At 41.5% G+C, this 21,961-nt stretch overlaps 1 protein-coding gene across 2 annotated transcripts in view; it reads left to right on the top strand.

The window, feature by feature from the left end:
* The first annotated feature begins 4,817 nt into the window (after window positions 1-4,817).
* atp11b (ATPase phospholipid transporting 11B) overlaps window positions 4,818-21,961 on the top strand; it is a 31,062-nt gene continuing 13,918 nt past the window's right edge. For both annotated transcript variants that reach the window (XM_030791542.1, XM_030791543.1), the window contains exons 1-19: window positions 4,818-4,954; window positions 11,588-11,704; window positions 12,130-12,219; window positions 12,712-12,792; window positions 12,974-13,081; window positions 13,426-13,554; window positions 14,708-14,811; window positions 15,043-15,090; window positions 15,260-15,324; window positions 15,468-15,549; window positions 15,662-15,812; window positions 16,164-16,361; window positions 16,541-16,699; window positions 16,918-17,093; window positions 17,363-17,431; window positions 17,597-17,670; window positions 17,762-17,865; window positions 18,579-18,760; window positions 21,518-21,721. In XM_030791542.1, coding sequence (XP_030647402.1) covers window positions 4,928-4,954; window positions 11,588-11,704; window positions 12,130-12,219; window positions 12,712-12,792; window positions 12,974-13,081; window positions 13,426-13,554; window positions 14,708-14,811; window positions 15,043-15,090; window positions 15,260-15,324; window positions 15,468-15,549; window positions 15,662-15,812; window positions 16,164-16,361; window positions 16,541-16,699; window positions 16,918-17,093; window positions 17,363-17,431; window positions 17,597-17,670; window positions 17,762-17,865; window positions 18,579-18,760; window positions 21,518-21,721 — 2,168 coding nt within the window. In that variant the 5' untranslated portion in view covers window positions 4,818-4,927. The remainder of the gene's footprint in view (window positions 4,955-11,587; window positions 11,705-12,129; window positions 12,220-12,711; window positions 12,793-12,973; window positions 13,082-13,425; window positions 13,555-14,707; window positions 14,812-15,042; window positions 15,091-15,259; window positions 15,325-15,467; window positions 15,550-15,661; window positions 15,813-16,163; window positions 16,362-16,540; window positions 16,700-16,917; window positions 17,094-17,362; window positions 17,432-17,596; window positions 17,671-17,761; window positions 17,866-18,578; window positions 18,761-21,517; window positions 21,722-21,961) is intronic.

Below are 21,961 nucleotides of genomic sequence, written 5' to 3'. Positions count from 1 at the left end.
GGGCCATATTAAAAGCCACACCACTTGCCTCTTTGGGTCACTGCTTGTGAGAGATACAGAGGAAGGATTAGTACCTCAGGAAACTCAATCCAGCACACACTCAGGTGAAGAAGCCTGTCAGGCGCGACCAAGCAAGACCAATGGGAACCCAGGTCTATGGATCCTAAGTGGGCAATTACAAGTATCTTCCATTAAATGGGATTAACAGTTGCAACAAACAAAAACCAGAATTGCCGGTGTATTTATGTGAAGTATTGAGTCTATTTAAATTGTCATTCACTCCTAATGTCTTTAAAAGGTTATAAGGAATGTGCCAGGTTGACAAATAGGCCTAACTTTTACACTGTTTCAAAATGGCATAGGTTATTTGCAGTGTTGGGGTAGTAACTAAAAAAAAATAATTAGTAATAAGTTACCAATTACTTCTTTACATTGTAATGGGATTACTTTACTCGTTACTCCTTCTGAAAAATAATTACACTACTCATTACTTTGAGTTACTCTCTAAAACTACAAATTACCCAGTTTACCACATAAAAATACAAGGGCATCAAAGTTCTTTCATTACTTTATTTTTAATGCAGTAGTTTCGCGTCGTGCTTAAGAACACCCTTTGCTGCTCTAAAATAACTGTTAAAGGTGGCCTCATTCATGTGTTCACATTTTTGACCGGTGACAAAAGATAGAAGCACACGAGCTTATAAACTATACATATCTATAACTGTAGTGTAGCTACATTAATCGGGATGTTGTCATTAGCTACAATGATTAACTGCCGGTAGTTTTTGAGGTAGCGAGTCATACGTTTTGGTTTCACCATCTGCCGACAGCTGCGTTATCTGTATTTTGTTATTAAAAAGTAACATTAAAGCTCTCCATATTATTGTCCTGGTTTGCTACACCGTATTTTCGCGTTTTCTCAAATGTAGCAGACCTTGCTAGCTAGCTGACTAACCACTTGTCGGTCTTGTTCCATTTAACGGGAGCCGCTGTCAAGGACCTAATCTCTCCCTAGTGGGCAGTCATATTATAGATAAAGAAATAAAGTGAGCAGGTGCGTGTGGCGTCATAGCTGCTTCTGTAATCATGTATTTTAACATCGCTGCAACACTGTATTGACCAATTAGCACCCAGGACCGGAACTATCTGTTTCATAAGTTAAATTTAAATATTCAGCGCGAAAATCATTCTTTTGAAAAGTAAAGCAGTAAAGTACATTTTAATAATCCAGTAACTGTAATCCAGTGATTACTGAAACTTGAACTGTAATGCTTTACTTTACTTCGTTATGGAGGAAAGTAGGCCTAATATAATTACAGTGCCACGTTACTTTATTACTCGTTACCCCCAACACCGGTTATTTGTGAAATACCGAGCTAGACGGTACATGAATGACATATTTGTATAAATCAAACGAACGGAGTACGTTAATTCATCTGATGTTCAGTTACCTTTTTTTGAGTATCTTCATTTAATGGCTTATGACGATACATCCCAATATACGGCCAATGCTTGCAGGCTATGCACCTAGTAAACTCCCTCCCGAGTCCTATTGAGACTGACAATAATTATTAGCCTAGTTAACGATTAAGATTTACATATTAATATTCTAACCGTCGACTCACATTGAAAATATGTAAAACATCTCTGTAACATATTTAAATTGGAGTCTCTGTCGAAACATCTCAGATCATACCGGTAGAAAGTGGTGTAGCCTATTACACTGGCACATAGTACGTTCCATTAAGAAAATTGAAAATTCGTTTGAAACACGAATTTATTTATGGTCTTGAGTAGTCCCTCAGAGACCTAACAACCCAAAAAGAAACGCACCTGGTGGTCAAACCTCATACATGTAAGAGGACAGCTACAGTGATATGAAAACAGTCTACAAATTGAGAAATTAAAAGGGTGTTCCATGACTTCAAAATCATATGTCGCACGTTCTTTTCAGAGACGACCTCTAGCGCACTCTGCAATGCAGACTGTTTTGAAAGACTAGAGGCAAATTGTATCCTCGCACAAGAGCTCAAAATGGCAAATCATCGTCGTTTTCCGCCCTAATATATCCAGAATAAATGTAATAGTCCACCTACTGGTGTTTTTTTTTTTTTTTTTTAGTATAAATGTATGCATTGCATGTTCACTGTGACAGTCACCACATTTGTTAGTTGATAAGCACTTTTTGTCCATCTTTTTTAATGTCTTTCTGTTTCTGTCCAGAGGAGGGAGCCCGTGCCACATTACAGATACTCGGAGCCAACAGCCAACTGCTGTGCTTTCCCACCGCGTTAGTGTGTATTTTTTCACCTTTTTTTCATTCAAAAATCTCCAGTATCCCAAATTTTGCATCTTCCTGTAGCAGAGCCTTTTACCTTTGTTGGCGCCTAGGTTCCTGTTTACTGATCTATCTATTACAAACAGCAATTCAGGCTAACACAGTGTCCTTCTGCAACTCATGTCCAGTATATGTGTTTTGGTAATGGATAGATTATCTAAAGACCCCAAAGAAAACACTGCTGGAAATCGAATGTATCCACATATTTTACATAAATAATTTGGACTATACTATGTGCCTTTACTACCCTCGTATTCACAGTGAAGATAGGGACTCTAACAAAAGATTGAGGTGTATCCAAAACAAGCCATACCTTTGCATGACATCCAAAAAACATCTATCAATGACATTTATATTGAAATGACTTTTCATCAAAAGATTGCCGCAAAATCCTCTGTAAACAAACAAATATCTTATGTAGTTGTATATATCAAATGTGGATGTGAATGAAGAGATTAACAAGCAAATTCCACCATGAGGGTCATTTAACACAGATAATTACACAAGTGGCACCGGCTTGCATACACTCTCTCTAAAAATTAAATCTGTAAAAATCTCTAAAGGTCAATTTCCCATTATGAGTGTTATTATGGTCAATGTATCTGTCATGAAACAGTTTGACAAAAAGGGTTGATTTCAGTTCTGTTCAGGGTTAGTTCACATATTTAGTTTGCATAATCATTAGTACACACGCATGGTTTGCGCACGCGCACACACACCCACACCCACACCCCCCCCCCCCCCCCCACACACACACACACACACACAAACAGATAAACAAACAGATATTCAAAAGGGTAAACATCCTCTCTCAACAGCTGTAGTGTACTGACGCTAATCCACATTGAACTCAATGGATAATACAATAATGCAGTGCTCTCTGCAGAACTAATCCCACTGCTGTATGTACAGGATGCAACACAACGTGTACCACACCACTGATACACATTTAATCCTGGCTGCACTGAGCCACTGTCTTCAGTACAGACACTAAATGTCTCATCGCAATGGACATGCAACTAATGTCGTCTGGAAATTCCAGTGCATGCAGCTCTGGATTGAAAATGAAATTCATGTAGCACAATTGTGATGCAACTGCACATGCTGATGTCACCTAGCTTGACGTGCCAATGACAAATAAAAACTGATAGCATAGGATTTTATAGGACCACTGTAAAATCTATGTTTACACAACTGCACTTTTTTTTTATCTAATGTCAAATAGGAAATAGGTTACATGGTCTATCAAGTTTATTTCCTGGATTCTTAAATGATTCATCTTATGCTGTAACAATAAGTGACAATAAGCCCAGAATTTCTGAATTACAATGTTATCCTTTAGTGGATATAGTGAGAAATGTATTTCATGGCAAACAAAAACATATCTGTTATGAATGCCTGTAACCTCACTTGTCCCATAAACCAATAATCAGAAACTCTTTGACATTTCACTTTGCTTAATGTTACACTTAAAAACTTGAGAGCTTAAGAACATTATAACTTGATCCTATGACACTCATTATGTTTAACGGGTTGTCTCTGATGGCACAGGGCACTGTGGATGTGTCAGGGAATTCTGGCCAGCATCTAGTTTAAAAACCTGCATTCTGCTCTCTGCATTCTTGGCAAGGAAAGTGTCTCCAGTTACTCATTTCCATCTCCAGGGAAAATCCATAAGGCTGACTTCAATTTACGTGAGAGGCTTGAAAAAGAGAACCCAGATCGACAAATCAAGTGACTTATCTCTTTTTCAAACTGTTTTAATGTATAATTTCTATGTATCTATGTATGAGTGAGCAATGTAAGTGAAAAATTTTGTGATTAAGTTTAACTACATATCACAGTGCACCATCAGGTCAGGGAGATACTGAGTTAAGATTTATAAAAATCCTTTGCACTCTATGGCAGCATTAAATGAAAGGACAGTTTTCTTTTTCTCTCTTACATTTATACTATGGAGGAGAGAGTACAGATGAAACTTTTCGGGAAACGGTACAAAAATGACCGACAGACCAATATGACAAGAGAGCATGTAATTTCCCTACAAAGTATAAACACCACACAAAGTGTGGTGGAAGGAAAACATAAAACAATGGATGTCCATGTATGTGTGTGTGCATGGAGGAATTCCTTAAATGCTAGCTTCATGACATTTTCTCTGATAATTTTGACCCATTTGAAGATGACAGTTTTGAGTATATTAAACACTTTGTGCATCCTCTCAAGAGGGTAGTTGCACGTCACATCCTGGATGTTGTCAGGTTCAGCAACCTGCTAAAATCTTCGGTGATCAGTGTTGGAATCAGAGGGGGCGGACGTGAGAGAGTTTTCAGCTTCGTCGTCTCAATATCTCTCTGTTTTAAGACAGCTGTATGAGCTGGTGGGAAATAATAGCTTCACCACTGATATGGGAGACTACAGCGGTTTTAGTGACGTAGCCTCACAGACTTAATGTTTAGTGTAATGAACAGATTAGGAATTGGCAGAGAGAGGATATATTTATGGTTTGGAAAGATTCTGACGGAGTAGTGAGCTAGCCAACTTTGCTAGCAGGCTAATAGGGCTAGCTAGCTAGCTAATAATACAAGGATGCTACGGTGGATACGGCAACAGCTGGTAAGTTCGACAACATCTTTGTTTGCGATCGTGAGGGTCAGTATGGACCCAGCGAATAGTCAAAGTCCGTTGATATAAAGATGTGTGGGGAAGAAATGTTATTTTTACGTCATTTTGACATTCAAAGATGACTCTACAGGGTGCCTTTGCTTTGCTAGCGCAGTAAGCTCGCTGTCTTGCTAGCTGACTTGTAACTTCCTACCAAGTGAGCTTGTTGTGTTAATTGCCAGGGTTTACTTTTTATGATCAACTCAAGAAGTCGCTCACGCTGACGAAGGTGTAGCTACTGGTACTAAATAATTACATCAGCTCGTTATGCTAGCCGAACAGTTACGGCCCGTGTTATCCAAACTCCCCAGTTTACTTAGTAACCTTCGTTAAATTTTGAAAGTTAGTCTTTGGCAGGTCCTTGAAAAATTCATCGCAGAACTTTAACTTGTAACGCATCTGTGTTTGTTTAAATACACACAGGCTGGTCAACAGTGGTGTCTAAGTGAAAAAGAAATCCACTATGTGCAGTCTCATTCAAAATGAATGAATTAAGTTAGTGAAAAGAAATCTCCAGTTTCAAGAGGGTTGTCATTGCTTTATGTTGATATCACAACGGGATATACGTTAGTTATTGTGAAATCCAGTGTGTTGCTGTGTACTCATTCGGTTAGAGTCAGAGGTAATGAGACTTGTGGAAATCTGGTTTATACTAACGGTTAGCGCAGGACATGACGGATGTGGTTGCACCATCTTCCAGTTGTGTTGTTGAGCCACCCAGGGTAGTGCAACTGAGGTATTTCCTCTTAAATCAAAAAACAAGGTTGATGATACAGGGCTGGTTCCTTCTACGGTTCTGTGCATACCGTTTAAGTTACATCAACACAGTACTGCTAGTGTGTAAACAAAACGAAATAAACACACAACTGGTTGTCATAGAATGTCTCCGCCAGTTTTTAAATTAATGTGATTATATGTGACAGATTTGGAGACGATGCGTACTGCTAATGGTAAAGGGTGTTGTTCCCACGATGCTCAAGACATGTATATGTTTGACTTAATGGCGGCTTCTCGTGTAAATCAAAGAGTACATATAACTTTACCAGAATAGACATCACTGGAGCTTACTTTAAGTTTAATGTTTTTCATCAGTGCAGGGGAGAACTGGAAATTACGTCAGTTTAACTGTATTAAGTGTATTCGTGTCTCTCAATTTGTTCGGTCTCTTCTATCACTAAACTTTACCGCTGATCAACAAGTTACCGTGAAAAGCAGGAAACCATCAAACCATCATGATATATGTTTGTGTTTTCCTGAACTTTGTTGTCGCGATTTATTGATCAGAAGCTCATTGTAGCATTAACCTGTGATGTGTAATTGTATTTAACCAACCCTCGTCACCATAGCTAAATCTTCCGCCTTGTTTTCAAGCTGACAATAACGTGTTACCTTTGCTCCTTAAATTGATTAATGGAATATCGTGTTCATAAGAAACTAAAAGACTGTTCCTTATCTACATCTTTACAAGAGTTACTCCTGCATGCTGATGATATTGTCTCTAACAGGAAGTATGTTGTAAAACATTGCTGAACGTGAAGTCATATCTACCACATTATATGCATTTTACTGCAAAATTAAGAACTGAGCACATGGTGTAACTGCTCCTGTTGTGTGATTGTATAGTATTGTCTTACATAAAACTTTGCAGAACGCCATAGAGGACTGTGAAGCTCTTACATCCTGCTCAAATGGAAAAGTAATTTTGCCTGTATCCTTTGATGTTTCTTGTGTTACGTCAAAAGAGATTTCTCAGACAACATATTCAGCGATCCCAGAATTCACTCAGTGAATTGTTTTTATGTGTTATTAAAAAATGGGACCTAAAAGTTGCAGAGACGTTCTCCCCATTGGAAAAATCACCCGTGATTGATGGGTGGCTCATTTGCCTTGGTTTGGTGCTTCGTTAAGAGGCATGTCTTGGTACAAATAGGAGCAACTAAGGTGTTTAAGCTGTTAAGTAGAGCTGTAAAAATCCCTCTGAACTTCACACTTGATTTAAACTAGTGACCCATAATCACCAGTGCGTTTGATACACAGTATACGTATTACTCTGTCAGCCTGTGCAACGGCATCCAAATTCAAATTAATATTTAGGTTTATTGATATTTTTTATTAATATAATATTTGTAATAATATAATACATTGCTTCCACAAACACACAATGCAAAATCCCATTAAAAACAATTTGCACGACCTGCTCTGAAGTGACACATAAATTGCTTGTGCTTGTAAGTGTTATGACTCATGTAGATCTTGCGACTGTTTTTGCCACTGTCTTTAATCTCATGAATCTTGTGGTTGGTTGTCAAGTGCAGAGATCAATAGAACCACAGAGGTTGCACAGAGAAGGTCACCGTGCTCTTCCATTGTTTCAGTTTTGTATCACTGCCTAGTGTAGCACCGAGAGGATGGTACAAATCAAAATAGGAAACTGTTGCCTGGATGTTTGGGCTCATTTTGATTCCAGGAAAGTTCACCCAGCCAAACACTTAACAGCCCTACTGTGAAGTGGTCAAATATAAGGACTGCATAAGTCATTGTCACATTCTTTTTATGGTTGAATGTCTCAAGTGAAGAAAACACTAGCTTATGGCTAAGTGTCTGCTCACATGAACACAGCTGTGTGGTTTCCCTTGCCTGCAAACGATCTTTCACTGTTTTCTACTTTCTGAAATGCAGGACAGGACTAAAGAGTAATGCAGTGTTTTTGCTCTTATGTAACGAGGAAGTGCACACCTTTTGTTATGTTTATGAATGAGGAAGAAATAATAAATGTGATTAAAAATAAATAAATCCAGATGTTTCCCCATGTTCTCTGTACTCTATGATGACAATATCTATACAGGCAGTTGCATGGAAGGATAGCACTGTATGATCCAATGACGTTATCCGAGCTGAAGTCGTTCACATCTGAGCTGCGCTGTTCGTCAGGCAGACCAAAAGCACTGGAGAGGCTGCTCCTTGTTTTTGGACACTAACTGCAGGCTTACATTCCCTTTCAGTTTTACACAGTTGTTTATTAAGGGGGACGTATATGTGAGTTCCTGAGAGCCCAGGCTTGTGAAGTGTGTGTGTGTGTGTTGTGTAGGGCTGAAAGCTGTCACAGAAGGCGTTGTTATCCACACTGTCTAGGCTCTGCGTGTAGAGTCAGTGGCTGGGCAGTGGCCTCACTTGATCTGCCCCTAGACTGTTTGGAGCGATGTTCATGGAAACCTTGTAAGAGGTCATCCGCAAGCGCGGTTGACTGCATATGAATGGATAAAACTGTAACCAGGGCATGTTATGCACAGACTGGACTGTACACACAGTAAAGAGATGCTGACAGTGTAAAGGGAGGTGTTGTTAACATAATTGTAGGATGCAGCGCGAGTTCACTAACCTCTTCAAATGCAAAATCTTATTGGTGTATACATCATGCTTAGGTACAATATGTGGAATGCAGCCAATTGCTTAGACTACAATTCCGGATGACTACCTTCATGCATATTGCTAGAACCGTAACACAACTCTCAGGACGGCTGCTTTGACCTTTCGACATCGTGACGGGTCACCAAATTTTTCCATTAGTAATCTCCCATTGCAGTCTTAGGTAATTATCTCACTTCCCATTGGCTGTCTGCCAAGTCACGGGAACATGAGAAAATTATAATAAACCCCCGTGCGAGGTGCTGTGATTGGCTATGGTAAAGTGAATGACTGGTTTCTTATCTCCACTGCAGGCAGGAGTCAGGGTAAGGGGGTGGCGCTGACCTATGGGACTAGGGAAACGGGCAGGGGCAGATGGATTGGCTGGCGGGAGGCTTGTGGTTACCTTCCCTAATAGCTGTTCTGCTCTCATCTGTCCCTTCTCACCTCATTACACCCACAGTGCATCGGCGTGGCTCTCACAGCAGTGCATTTAGGCCCGCACGGCTGCCGACGGCGTTTCAGAATGAATGTTTAATCAGGGGTGGTTTACTGAAGTGGCAGGCTCTTCCCTCATAATCAAACCCTCTCCTGACGCTTATTCCATGGTTTAGAATGAAAGTGGTCCTCAGAAACTGATTTATTAACCTCACTTGACCGTTTAGCGAACGTGACGTCCACTAGAATAGGATAATGCTGTGTGATGAATGGAACGGTTTTGCCAGCGCATCAGTCTTCCTTTTGTTTTGATTAGTTACAGGTTAGAAATGACTTACAGACGCGTACGCCGCTTCACTTGATGGTGGCTCCACCCTGAACCCACCGTCGCTCAACTGCTGATAACAACAGTTCCAGCTTGCCGTTATGACAAACTTCAGACTCTAATAAATACCTGAGAATAAACTGTCAAAATCAAATTTCAGAAGTAACTAAACAAAAGAAGTCACGCTACAATTCATTTGGAAATATGCAGACTAATGCTTTCATCATCGCAAACGGCTGAAGGTAGGCAGGATTGATTCATGCACTCCGTCAGAGTACCATGTGTTTGAAGCACAGCACCGCGAGTCTACAGGCAAACGTCACTGTCGCAGAGGGAGAAGAACCAGCACCAATGGGGCCATCTATTAATTTAAATGTGTTTAATTAGCTTCTCTTGTCTGCTTGTTACTGTGATTTATTACGGCCGGCGTTTCATTATCTAGTTAATGTAGCTCACTTCTCTGCTTCCCTTCAGGCCACTCTCACAGATAAATCTGTCCTTTTTCTAAGCCGTCACAAAGTCACAGGATACCTGTTGATGGCCTTGTTGTCAAGGGAAGTATATTGTTGCAACTCACAGGAAAGATTTGCCAGGAGAAAAGATGATGGATGTTGTGTCGTGTATCAGTAAATTTCTGTTAGCCTGATTTGTGATCTTATCTGACTTGTGAATGTGTGTTTTCCTCTTTTCTCAATTTCAATAAGTGTTCTTATATTATGTTGCTTTCCCAGAATACAGGTTGCAGAGGAATTGCTGGTAACTGAGCAACCCTGCATGTCAGAATATAACTAGCCTAACTGTAATCACCTAAGTGGATTTCCTGGAGAAAGCATGAATTACTTAGCATACATTTCACAGCTGTAGGTGAGGGCTTTCCTCTGCGGTGCATAAGAAGATATTTGTGTTTTTTGCCAGGCGAAACGCGATTGGACATGTTTCCTGGGCTCAGACAGTGTGTATCAGGGAGAGCAGTGTGTGCAGTGCAAACACAAAGCAAAGTCAGAAGCCTTTTGACAGTAATTGAACGCATGTGTTGCCATCAGGGCCTGGTGACGTGGCCACCTCACTTTCATTTTCCGTGGAAAAAAAAAGCAGCGAGGCCTTGCCTATCCTGATTCAATGCAAAAGTCCTTCATGCTTGCGCCATAATAGTTCATTCACAGACTCTGTTAGTGGCCTTGTTTAGAGAACTGACATAGGCTAAGAGTATAAAGGAAAGCTTTTTTTTTTCCCCTGAAAGTTAACAATAAACAATACAGAGGAAAAAGAGAGAACAGAAGTAATGGCATACACGGTGAACAATGGTAATAGTAACACTTGTAAAAAGAAAAATGTTTTTGGACGGTCCGGATGTATTCCTGTTAATAGAAAAGCAACCTTTTCCGGCTGTGCTCGGAAAAAACACTTGTGTTTTAGTGGAACCTCCCTGTCTGTGGAAGCATGATGCGCACACACAGACTGTAATTCAGAGCACGAGACCACGGGAGACTATAAATAAAATGTGAATGCCATCGGGATTCAATAGTAAGTGACTTAGCTCCAGAGTGCTATGAATTAGGCACCAATAATGAAATTCTGCTGTGCTCAATATCGGACATAACGGCGGCGGTGCCCAGAGTGAGAGTCAGACCGTCTCCCAGACCCAGAGAGTCTTGCCTATTTCCTCAGAAAATATTGTGGAAAATATTTGTGTGGGCCGCAGCAGTTTCTGTGGTTATTGGAACAGAATAGTTAGAATGAGTATTACCTCAGTCATCTCTCCATCTAAGCCAGTACTAGTTGTACTTTTGGTCGTAAGTATTTGTAATTTGTAAATGTTCCATGTAAATTTTGTATGCTCAACGGACATTTGTGTGTGTGTGTGTGTGTGTGTGTGTGTGTGTGTGGGGGGGGGGGGGTTGTTTAATTTTTGTTTAACTTTTTCTGCATGTTAACTCCATTAATTATTAACTGAATGTGAACTGGAAGCTCTGTGTGCAGTAGAAAGACAGCCCATCCTGTTAAATTGCTGTGACAGACTCTAAGCTTCTACGCTCTCAGTGTATGATGCAGTTTTTTTTTTCCCCCAAACTTTGAGTTAAAGTACCAGCTTTGACTCAAGAGTTTCCTCTGATTTTAAGAACTTCACTTTCCTTTGATGTTGTGGTTGACAGATTTTTCTATTTTATATCAAGTACTATTTAGCAAGCTGTTTTGGCGCAAGGTTTCAACAGTGTAGGTTCTGTGCCGTGTAAATATTATTTCTCCACTTCACTAAGCACTGCAGAAGCACATTATTCGGTGCAATAAAGGTGTGTGTGTGTGTATAAATATTCATGGGTGGTTTACAGGTCACAGCATGCTTTAGCAGGCGGGGTGGCTGACTGACTGACTGACTGTGAGCATTAGAATAACCTGACTTTCCACATCTTTTCCAGGGCTTCGACCCTCCCCATCAAAGCGAAACCAGAACAGTTTACATTGCAAACCGCTTCCCACAGCGTGGCCATTATATCCCCCAGAGGTTTGCAGACAACAGAATCATATCCTCTAAGGTACGGCCAGGCTACGATTCTCCTCCTCTTCCTCTCCTCCTCCTCCTCCTCCTCGTGTGGCATTTCTCAAGTCATTCATTAGCTCTTTTAGACCTTACTAAAGCTGATCTCAGATCAGAGTCTGCTGCTGTCTGTTCAGAATAGTGTCTTCAGCCCCAGGCCAACTTAATCATAGCCTACAGCAGGCCTAGTGGTCAGGGATTTATTGGCTTCCTACTGAAATCTGTAAAATATCAGAGAAATACGAGTGATACAGAGGGGAGTCTTTAGCCTGAGGACTAGATAGTCCACTCTTATTGATAAATACTTCAGTGAGAAAAGCTGCCCTCTGAGATCTCATATCATCGGTTTAAGCTTTGAAGTCATTCATTTTCCCTTCATCGTTTCTTTCTTTTTTTTTTTCTCTTTTTCTTTTTTTTTTGTAGTACACCATATGGAATTTCGTTCCCAAGAATCTGTTTGAACAGTTCAGAAGAATAGCCAATTTTTACTTTCTCATCATATTCTTGGTCCAGGTAAGAGCTTGTATTTTTTTTTTTTTTTTTGTCAGTATGTGATCATAGCTGTTGATTGGCTTAGCACATGACTTGTTTTTCAGCGGGCGATGGCTTTGTCTCTTCAGGCACCCTGCAGCTGTACTATAGTACATACCAAAATAGACCGATACTGCAGTTCTCTCAACATCCCAGGGTGCCTGCTCTAGTCATTGAGGCCTTTAGATAGCAAAAGCCAAGTGCCGCTTTAAAGACGAGCCTCTTGTAATTGGTTAAAACCGCTTTTATTGACACATTTTAAAATTTAAATTGAGTCTGTGGCACGTCTTCACAATGCTTCCGTTCCTATGCACTGTGGTAGCGTTAGTTGATTAATTGTTTAAATCTCTTTATAAGTGATGTATTTGCCTTTTTTTTTTGCCCTTCTGACTTTAACAGTGTAAGCAAAAGTTCAACATTTTTTGTGACTTCGCCAAATGTGCCTTATATGTCTATGTATCTTTCTCTCTTCAGTTAATGATAGACACCCCGACTTCCCCTGTGACAAGTGGGCTTCCTTTATTTTTTGTCATCACTGTAACTGCCATCAAACAGGTTCGTCTTTCATGTGTTCCCATTAAATGATCTCATCTGGAGATAATTCACAGCTCAACTGAAATGGGATTGCTAAGGCAGTTGTTCCAAAGGTAAATAACTAACAGATGTCTTTCCTGTCTACCTGCGCTTGCTCCAAACACACACGCGTGCACACACACACACACACACACACACACAGGGGTATGAGGACTGGCTACGACACAAAGCAGATAACGAGGTGAACGGAGCGCCTGTGTTTGTGGTGCGCAGTGGCAGCCTGGTACAGACACGGTCAAAGAACATAAGAGTGAGTAACATCCTGCCCCGCCCGTTTTTAAACGCTGGTCCCACGTTAGAGAAATGATCATCTAGATTTGTTGTGGTTGTGTCATCTCTCTAAAAAAAAATCAATTTGGCCACCAAGTTTTAAAAAAAGAAGACTTCTGTAATCTAATGACATATCCTTTTTTTTTTTTACCGGTCTTTTCACCTTAAATCTGCCAGCTGCTTAAATCTTTCAAACACAATATCAGTCCGGTTATCCGACATGCGGTTAGAGTGGAAACGGTCCCCGTTCGATATTTGAAATGAGTTTAAGGAATATTGCGCTTTGTGATCTGGCTGTGACCCCGGTGTCTCTCGCGTCTCTAGGTTGGAGACATCGTGAGAGTAGCCAAAGACGAGACATTCCCAGCAGACCTGGTGCTCCTATCATCAGACAGGGAAGAGGGGACCTGCCACATCACCACTGCCAGCCTGGACGGAGAGACCAATCTGAAGGCTAGTGCTTTCATCTCTAAAAGGATTGGACTGAAGCTCTTTTAGCTCTTTTATGGGCGACGCACAGAGCTGTCTCCTCTCACTAACATCTCCATGCATTCACTCAAACCATCCAGCTTCGCCAGAGGCCGCAGATCTAATTATCTGCTCCTAATCAAATTGTGCTAGAATAGCATTCATTTATTTATATATCATTAGTATTTTTGGCTGATGAAATTGTTTTAAGAGCATGGAGAGCGCTCTGTGTGTGTAGCAGCAGTGTGTCATGTCAGTGGTCTAGACTAGTCAAAGTGCCTCATCAATTCTCTCTGCTAATGGTAACGGCCAAGGCACTCATGAATCACTCTTGTGATTAGTGTATAGACGCTTCAAGCTGAACCATATGCGTATTATGAAACCTTTTAACATACAGTTTAAATTGCACTCGTACTGGTTGTGACCATTGACATGGAACAGTGGGTACTGATAGGGTTAGAATATTTAATTGAGTTTGTCCTCAGAAGAATTCCTGTCTTTAATGCGTAGCCAATGGTAGCAGCAGTTGTTTTGAGAACAGTTGTGTTACAGTGAATCACTGCTTCGCTATGAGGAGAATTTAGAACACGCTTTCTCTGCATGTGTCTTCAACAAGCTTTTGTAATATGGAAACCGCTTTACGTGATATACCTTACCTCGTGTAGCAACTAGGGGTGTAATGGTAAAAATGTTAACCAAACCAGTTTTACCAGTGGGCAAAGGTTAAAGCAAACAATAAAACCACATAGCTGATGTAATATAATTTCCCGTAGATAATTACAGGAGATGAAATTTTAAATAATGTCATTTTTATGTTGTAGTCATCTTTTTTTTACTTTAACCCAGAGGGACTGTACAACAAATTACCCCTCGGGGATAATTAAGATATCCTTGATCCTTGAAATGTAGATTCAGGGTTATTACAATCTCTGAGTGCCCTGAAAATATGTACATGTCGTGACTCATTCAATGAGCTAAAGACACACATGTTTCAAAGTGTAGAATTAAGTGTAGAACTTTCAGAATTATTTCAGAATCCACAAAACGTAGGTTTCCCGTTACACCCCCTGGTATCTTTAGCGCTGAGCTTGCGAGCTCCTCTTCTCTGTGTAACGGTTTACTGTCCGTGTGCCCACAGACTCACTATGCAGTGCCAGAGACGGCCACGTGCCAGTCCGTGTCCAGGCTGGAGACCCTGCAGGCGGTGGTGGAGTGTCAGCAGCCAGAGGCAGACTTATACAGGTAACAAAGGAGGAGAGAGATCCACACGGTCCGTTCATTATGCTGACATCTTCCTTTCAATTCCCACCAGCCAAGCCACGTCCATGACTCAGATTCCACTTTCCGCTCTTTCACTGTCCCCGTGTTTCCGTTTGGACCGTCCGCGTCCAGGAATGTCACGTTCTCCGTTACAGCCTTTTTTTTTTTTTTTTTTTTTTTCCCCGGACTCAGCACAAAATTCTCTCCTTTCAGGTTTGTGGGGCGAATGACGATAAAGCAGCACGGAGAGGAAATTGTGAGGTAAGGCTGGTCACAGAGCTGGAACCAGGACTGACTTTATGAGAATAAACGACTGTATGTTTTGTCCGACGTTGCCTGCTCGTTTCAGTTTGTTATTGTGATGAAAATTTAACGTTATACCTAGTTTCTCATAAAACATTGATCACCTGTGTGCGTCTGTTTCTCTTAGGCCTTTAGGGCCAGAAAACCTCCTACTTCGAGGGGCAAGACTGAAAAACACCAAAGAAATATTTGGTAAGTTTTGCTATCACACTCTAACTGCGCTCTCTTGTGTTTGTGATCTAATTTTGAATGAACCACACGTCTCCGGGAGCTAATTAGACCTAATTGCGGTTTGACGATTAAAACAAGTGTTCGTCTTTCCCCCTGATACTTAGGTGTGGCAGTATACACAGGCATGGAGTCCAAAATGGCACTAAATTACAAGTGCAAATCCCAAAAGCGCTCGGCAGTGGAGAAGTAAGGATTGTGATCTTTCCCTCCATTTCAACAGGAAATCCCATGCTTTTATGTAAAATTCATTTCTGTGTGGCAGAGACCTGCCCTGAGCTGCCTCTTCCCCGTCCCTCAGGTCCATGAATACATTTCTCATCATCTACTTGGGGATTCTGCTCTCCGAGGCCGTGCTGAGTACCATTTTAAAGTACGCCTGGCAGGCGGAGAACAAGTGGGACGAACCCTTCTACAACGAGAAGACAGAGCAAGAGAGAAACAGCAGCCAGGTCTGTGAATTAGTCAATTATTATCTCGTCACAGATCGTGTTATACCGCCCGCGGCCAAAAGCCAAAAACGGTGCGGTTTTGTTAAGGAGAATTAGCGATTTTCCTCCTGACACAGGTCCTTGTGAACATGACTCAAAATATTGTGACAGGAATATAAAGGAAATGTTTCACAGACAGGGTGCTCTGCCTGGGAGCCTGACGTTGGCCATCTGTCAATAAGAATTGTGTCGGCTACACATTTCTGCTTTTATTTGTGAGGGTATGCCTCAAGGTGTTGGTCTTTTTTCTCCTCCCTCATCCCTCTCTCTCTCTCTCTCTCCTTCTCTCCTTCTCTCCTTCTCTCACCACAGATTTTAAAGTTTATCTCTGATTTCCTGGCTTTCCTGGTATTGTACAATTTCATCATCCCTATATCCCTGTATGTCACCGTGGAAATGCAGAAATTTCTCGGCTCTTTTTTCATCGGCTGGGACTTGGACCTGTACCATGAGGAGACTAATCAGAAGGCTCAAGTGAACACATCAGATCTCAATGAGGAGCTGGGTCAGGTGTGTGTGTGTGTGTGTGTGTGTGTGTGTGTGCATGCGTAAGCACACATATGTTCTTGCTATAATAAATGGCTACGAGGCACAACTGTGTGCAGTCATTCCTGGACGCAGTCTAAGATGGAAGCATTTGAACAATCCCAGCTGTGAATGGGATAACTCATTCTCATGTTGTGTTCCAGGTTGAGTACGTGTTCACAGACAAAACGGGCACACTGACCGAGAACGAGATGCAGTTCCGCGAGTGTTCTATCAACGGAACCAAATACCAAGAGATCAACGGCAAACTTTTCCCCGAAGGATTGACTGATGACTCACCAGACGGCTCTGCTCCTGGTCTAGTAAGACTTGTCTCTGTACCTCTGGACAAGAAAAAATCAATTTGTCCTTATTAATTAAATTACTGTGCTATAAATTTTATCGTTATTCTTTTATATGTCAAGATGTCATGTGTACCTAAATCATAACTAAATCTTTGATGGCTTGAGCATTCTATTTGATTGTATTAAGGGCTTTGTGTGTGTGTGTGTGTGTGTGTGTGTGTGTGTTTGGTCCCCAGGGCAAAGAGGGGGAGTTGTTCCTGAAAGCAGTCTCGCTGTGCCACACAGTCCAGATCAGCTATGATCAGACAGATGGCCCGGGGGACCCTTTCTCACACACCAACGGCCTCTCCTCCCAGATGGAGTACTACGCCTCCTCTCCTGACGAGAAGGCTCTGGTGGAGGCCACAAAGAGGTAGGAGAAAAGCTGTGAACCTCTCACGGATTTCAACAGCGTGTAAACACGTCTCTCTGGCAAACGCGTCGTCTTGGCATACCATACCCTTGAAAATGTGTTTTGCCCCAGAGTGGAGATCATGTAGAACCATATTCTCCAATAAATATTTGAATAGAACAGTGATTTGAGCAAAGCTGAACATGTACAGTAGCTTCATGTGGAGGATTGCTCGTTCACATCTGCCACATTCATAAATTTATGACGCTCACACGTGATTTCTCCTCCAGGATGGGCGTAACATTCATGGGAAGCAAAGGAGAGTACATGGAAATCAAAATATGTGGAAAATTTGAAAAGTAAGACTGCTCTTTAATTGCTTGCTTGTTTTTTTAACTAAACTGCTTGTTGTTTACCCGGCTAAGTCAAAAATCCTAAGATGTCTTTGCTTCATTGTATTGTATTATGTATATTTTCATGAGTAATTTATTGTGAAACCTTTTTTTTTTCATCGTTTGTTTCAGGTATAAACTGCTGCACGTGTTGGAGTTTGATGCAGACCGAAGACGAATGAGTGTGATATTGAGAACGCCCTCAGGTCAGTTGGCACTGAATATTGAATGTAACGTTGTGTATCTGAATAATATTACACGTGTGTAGTCACTCACTGACATGACATCTCTCATCAGGGGAGAAGGTGCTGTTTACTAAAGGAGCTGAGTCAGCGATTCTTCCCTACACCAAAAGCGGAGAGATAGAAAAAACCAGAGTGCATGTGGATGAATTTGCCTTGGTAAGAGGGCAGATCTTTTTGTATGTCTGATGGATGTGATGCAGTGATGAACTTTATAGTGTTATAGTTCCTCGTACACTGCGTTATTAACAATAAACAGAAGGACTATTATCACTGGTTCTGAAAACAGTTACCATGAGACTGTCTGAAGTTCCTCATAGCATTCAGTTAGGCCATCACATGTTAATGTGCGTGCGCGCACACACACACACACTCACACACACATATACGCATACACAACATACACACATTTAATGAAGTGCTGGGGTATTGGACAGAGAACAACAGTGATACTGATAAGAGATGGAGGACTCATCACATGGCTAGATTAATGGGCTGGTTCTCTTCCATAAATTGTTTCTCTATTCAGCTGCATTCCCATCTTGTAAGGTCTTTCTGTCTCTGTCTCTACTCTGGCACCTTCTCTCGTTGACTGATTCCTAACAAACACTTTTGCTGTGTGTATTGCCTTACATTTCTGTCCCACAATGCCCAATATTGCAGGTCATGTTCTACTGCACGTACCAAAACACAAAGTGGCTATTCATTAATGACCATCAGGAGCGCATACCTTCATCCCTTGGGGAAAGAAACAGTAAAATGCCATTCAATTGGACCTCACAACTTACAGATATCTGTCCAGCACTCCGTGATGTCTCTTAGAGAAATCTCTTCATTTCTGTATTCTTGCCCTGTGTCTCCCGCGTTTCTAGAAAGGTCTGCGGACGTTGGTCGTGGCCTACAGACCCTTCAGTGAGGAAGAGTATAAGGAGGTAGACCGGAGGATCCACGAGGCCCGCACAGCCCTGCAGAACCGAGAGGCGCGCCTGGCTGAGGTCTTTAACTTCGTTGAGAAAGACTTGGTGCTGCTAGGAGCCACCGGCGTAGAGGACAAGTGAGTGAGAGAGGAAAGTCATGTGAAAAGTCAACAGACTCAAAGGCAAAAGAAAGTGTTTCAACCAGCCCAGCTCCATTAAGAAAAAAAAAGAAAAAAAAAACGAAGTTCAAAGCAGATCAAAGTAAAGGGGTCACTCAGAACTGCTCAGTAGGAACATGTAGTTCTGTCACAGTTCACACCCGCTGTCTCAGGAGAGGTTCTCACATAGACCCTTGTCTCAATAACAGTCAGGTTTCTATACAGTATGATCTCAGGTGTGATCATACTGTACGATTAAGAATAAATGTTTTGGCTGTGAGGCGGTAGATATAGATGGCTGTGACAGCTGGATCCAGTCGAAGAGGAGTGATGAATTAAAACCAGTTACAAGCGGAACATAATATGAGAGTGGTAGAACTGGTAGCCATGTGCTGTGTTGTGCTGGCAGTGTTGTGTTATGTTGGCACAGCTCTCCCTCTTCAGCAGTAGACTCTCTCTCCCTAAACTGCAGCTCACGCTGGCACAAAGCCCCAGTGCTAATGCAGTTTGCCACTCTGCTGTGACTCATGACTTTCTGCGTACAGCGCTGCCAAGACAAGTCAGCCATCAGTCTCTCGCGACATGAAAACGCCAGCCCTCTGTGCACCCGGCGTAAAAAAAAAAAATCAAGACACTAGATTACAGCGAGAAATTCAGCCTTTCTCTTGTGGGGGGGGGAGAAGCATTTTTAGCTCCTAAAATTCACCAGTATCTTTGTGAAGTAATCTGCGTGCCACCAGGAAAACTCTGAGAGTCTAAAGCGAGGTCCGTCTAATCTTACTGAGCGGGCTGTCATTTCGATTTTTATGGGGTAAATTCACGCTCCATTAAAACAATTATGCAACCAAAGCCTACTTGCCAATAGCTGCCTACGATTTAAGACAAACACACAATCCTCTCTATAGAGAGATTTTACACAAGAACAACTCCTCTTCATCCTCTGAGGTGTGCAGTGTGTTTGTGTGTGTGCGCGCGTGTGCTGCTGCAGTGTCTCTGTACATTGGTCAAAAAATGTATTCTCCCTGTGAGAGAGCCCTATTAGTGAGAGAGACAGTGGGAGTCAGTGAGGCCATTACAGATCACTGTAACACATCTCAGACTTTTCTGAAGGTCTTTCTGTATAACTCTGCAGTTGTGTGTGACTGAGACTGTATGTCTGTGTGGTGTTCATGTGTGTGTGAGGCTGTATGTGACTGTGTTTGTATTTATATGTGTGAGTGAGGCTGTATGTATGTGTTTATGTGTGTAAGTGAGGCTGTGTGTGAGTGTTTGTGTGGGTGTTTTTATTTGTGTGTGTTAGGTTGTGTATGTAAGTGTATGTTTGTGTGAGTGAGGCTGTATGTGAGTGTGAGTATTTATGTTTGTGTGAGTGAGGCTGTATGTGAGTGTATTTATTGTTTATCTTTGTATGTGTGAGGCTGTATGTGGATGTTTGTATTTATGTATGTGTAAGTAAGGCTGTATGTGAGTGTTTGTATTTATGTTTGTGTAAGTGAGGCTGTGTATGAGTGTATTTATTGTTTATGTATGTGAGTGAAGCTGTATGTGAGTGTTTGTATTTATGTTTGTGTAAGTGAGGCTGTATGTGAGTGTATTTATTGTTTATGTTTGTGTAAGTGAGGCTGTATGTGAGTGTTTGTATTTGTGTTTGTGTAAGTGAGGCTGTATGTGAGTGTATTTATTGTTTGTTTGTGTAAGTGAGGCTGTATGTGAGTGTTTGTATTTATGTATGTGTAAGTGAAACTGTATGTGAGTGTATTTATTGTTTATATGTGTGTGGGTGAGGCTGTATCTGAGTTTGAGTATTTATGTTTGTGTAAGTGAGGCTGTATGTGAGTGTATTTATTGTTTATGTTTGTGTAAGTGAGGCTGTATGTGAGTGTTTGTGTTTATGTGTGTGTAAGTGAGGCTGTATGTGAGTGTATTAACTGTTTTTATGTGTGTGAGTGAGGCTGTATGTGAGTGTCTGTTTATGTGTGTGTGTTTGTGTTTATTGTTTATGTGTGTGAGTGAAGCTGTATGTGAGTGTTTTTATTTATGTGTGAGGGTTCTTTTGTAGCATGATGAGGACAGCCCATAACATCTGCTTTAGCGTTAGCTTGGCATCTCATTAGCTGAGCCCTGTGGCTGACAGGGTTCTACTGGAGTGCTTTTACATGGAGTAAATTAGACGCCCAGCCACATAAGGAAAACATCTCACCTTCAAAAGAACCTTCTGCTTAAACCAGAAATCTTAAAGTTGAAATCTCTAGCCTGTGAAACACCAAACTTTAATGTGTCATTATCTGTGTTGTGTTCTGTGGGGTGGCAGTGTGTTATCTATTTGCTTAATCAGTTCTTTTGTAGAGCATAACAAGCCGTGACCATGGATTTAATCACCTTATCCCGCTCCTTCCCTGTATATCGTCCCTCAGAGAGGATGTCAATACTCAGCTGCTTACTTCATCAAAAAACAAATAATTCACGGTCAATAGGATGCTTTCAGAATTCTCTGTGCGTGTTTTTAAATGAATGTAAAACACTGTAAGAGAAAAAAAGACAAGAGTGTCATAGTACAAACTGAAAGAAACAGAAACATGTAAAATAGAAATGGAAAAAGCACATCAGGAAAGGCCCTCTCTAAAACATAAAACAAGTTTAATAGGGTACGAGATTAGGCTTCTGACCTGCCTGCGTGCATGTGTGCGTGTGTGTGTGTGCGTGTGTGTGCGTGTGTGTGTGTGTCTTTGTGTCTAGGCTGCAAGACAAAGTCCAAGACACCATTGAGGCTCTGCGGCTGGCAGGAATCAAGGTGTGGGTTCTGACCGGTGACAAGCATGAAACGGCCGTGAGCGTGAGTCTCTCCTGCGGCCATTTCCACCGCACAATGAACATCCTGGAGCTGGTGCAGAAGAAAACAGATCAAGAGTGTGCCGAGCAACTGCGCAGGCTGTGCAGGAGGTAGCATACATTACCTCATTTTCTTTCACCAATGATCTCTCCGTCTCTCCCTCTCTCTCTCTTGTTCACTCTCACACACACACACACACACACACACGTGTGACATGGTATATCTCCCCCACTTGCTCTCCCTCCCTCTCTCATTATCCTTTTCATCTCTCCAGTATATCACCTCTCTCTTTCTCAGGAATCATCTTCATCTCTCTCCTTCTCTCGCATAGTGTCTCTTCCTCACTTTCG

The sequence above is a fragment of the Chanos chanos genome, chromosome 14 (assembly GCF_902362185.1).
Source record: "Chanos chanos chromosome 14, fChaCha1.1, whole genome shotgun sequence".
Lineage (NCBI taxonomy): Eukaryota > Metazoa > Chordata > Actinopteri > Gonorynchiformes > Chanidae > Chanos > Chanos chanos.
This window is presented reverse-complemented; position numbering and strand designations above follow the sequence as displayed.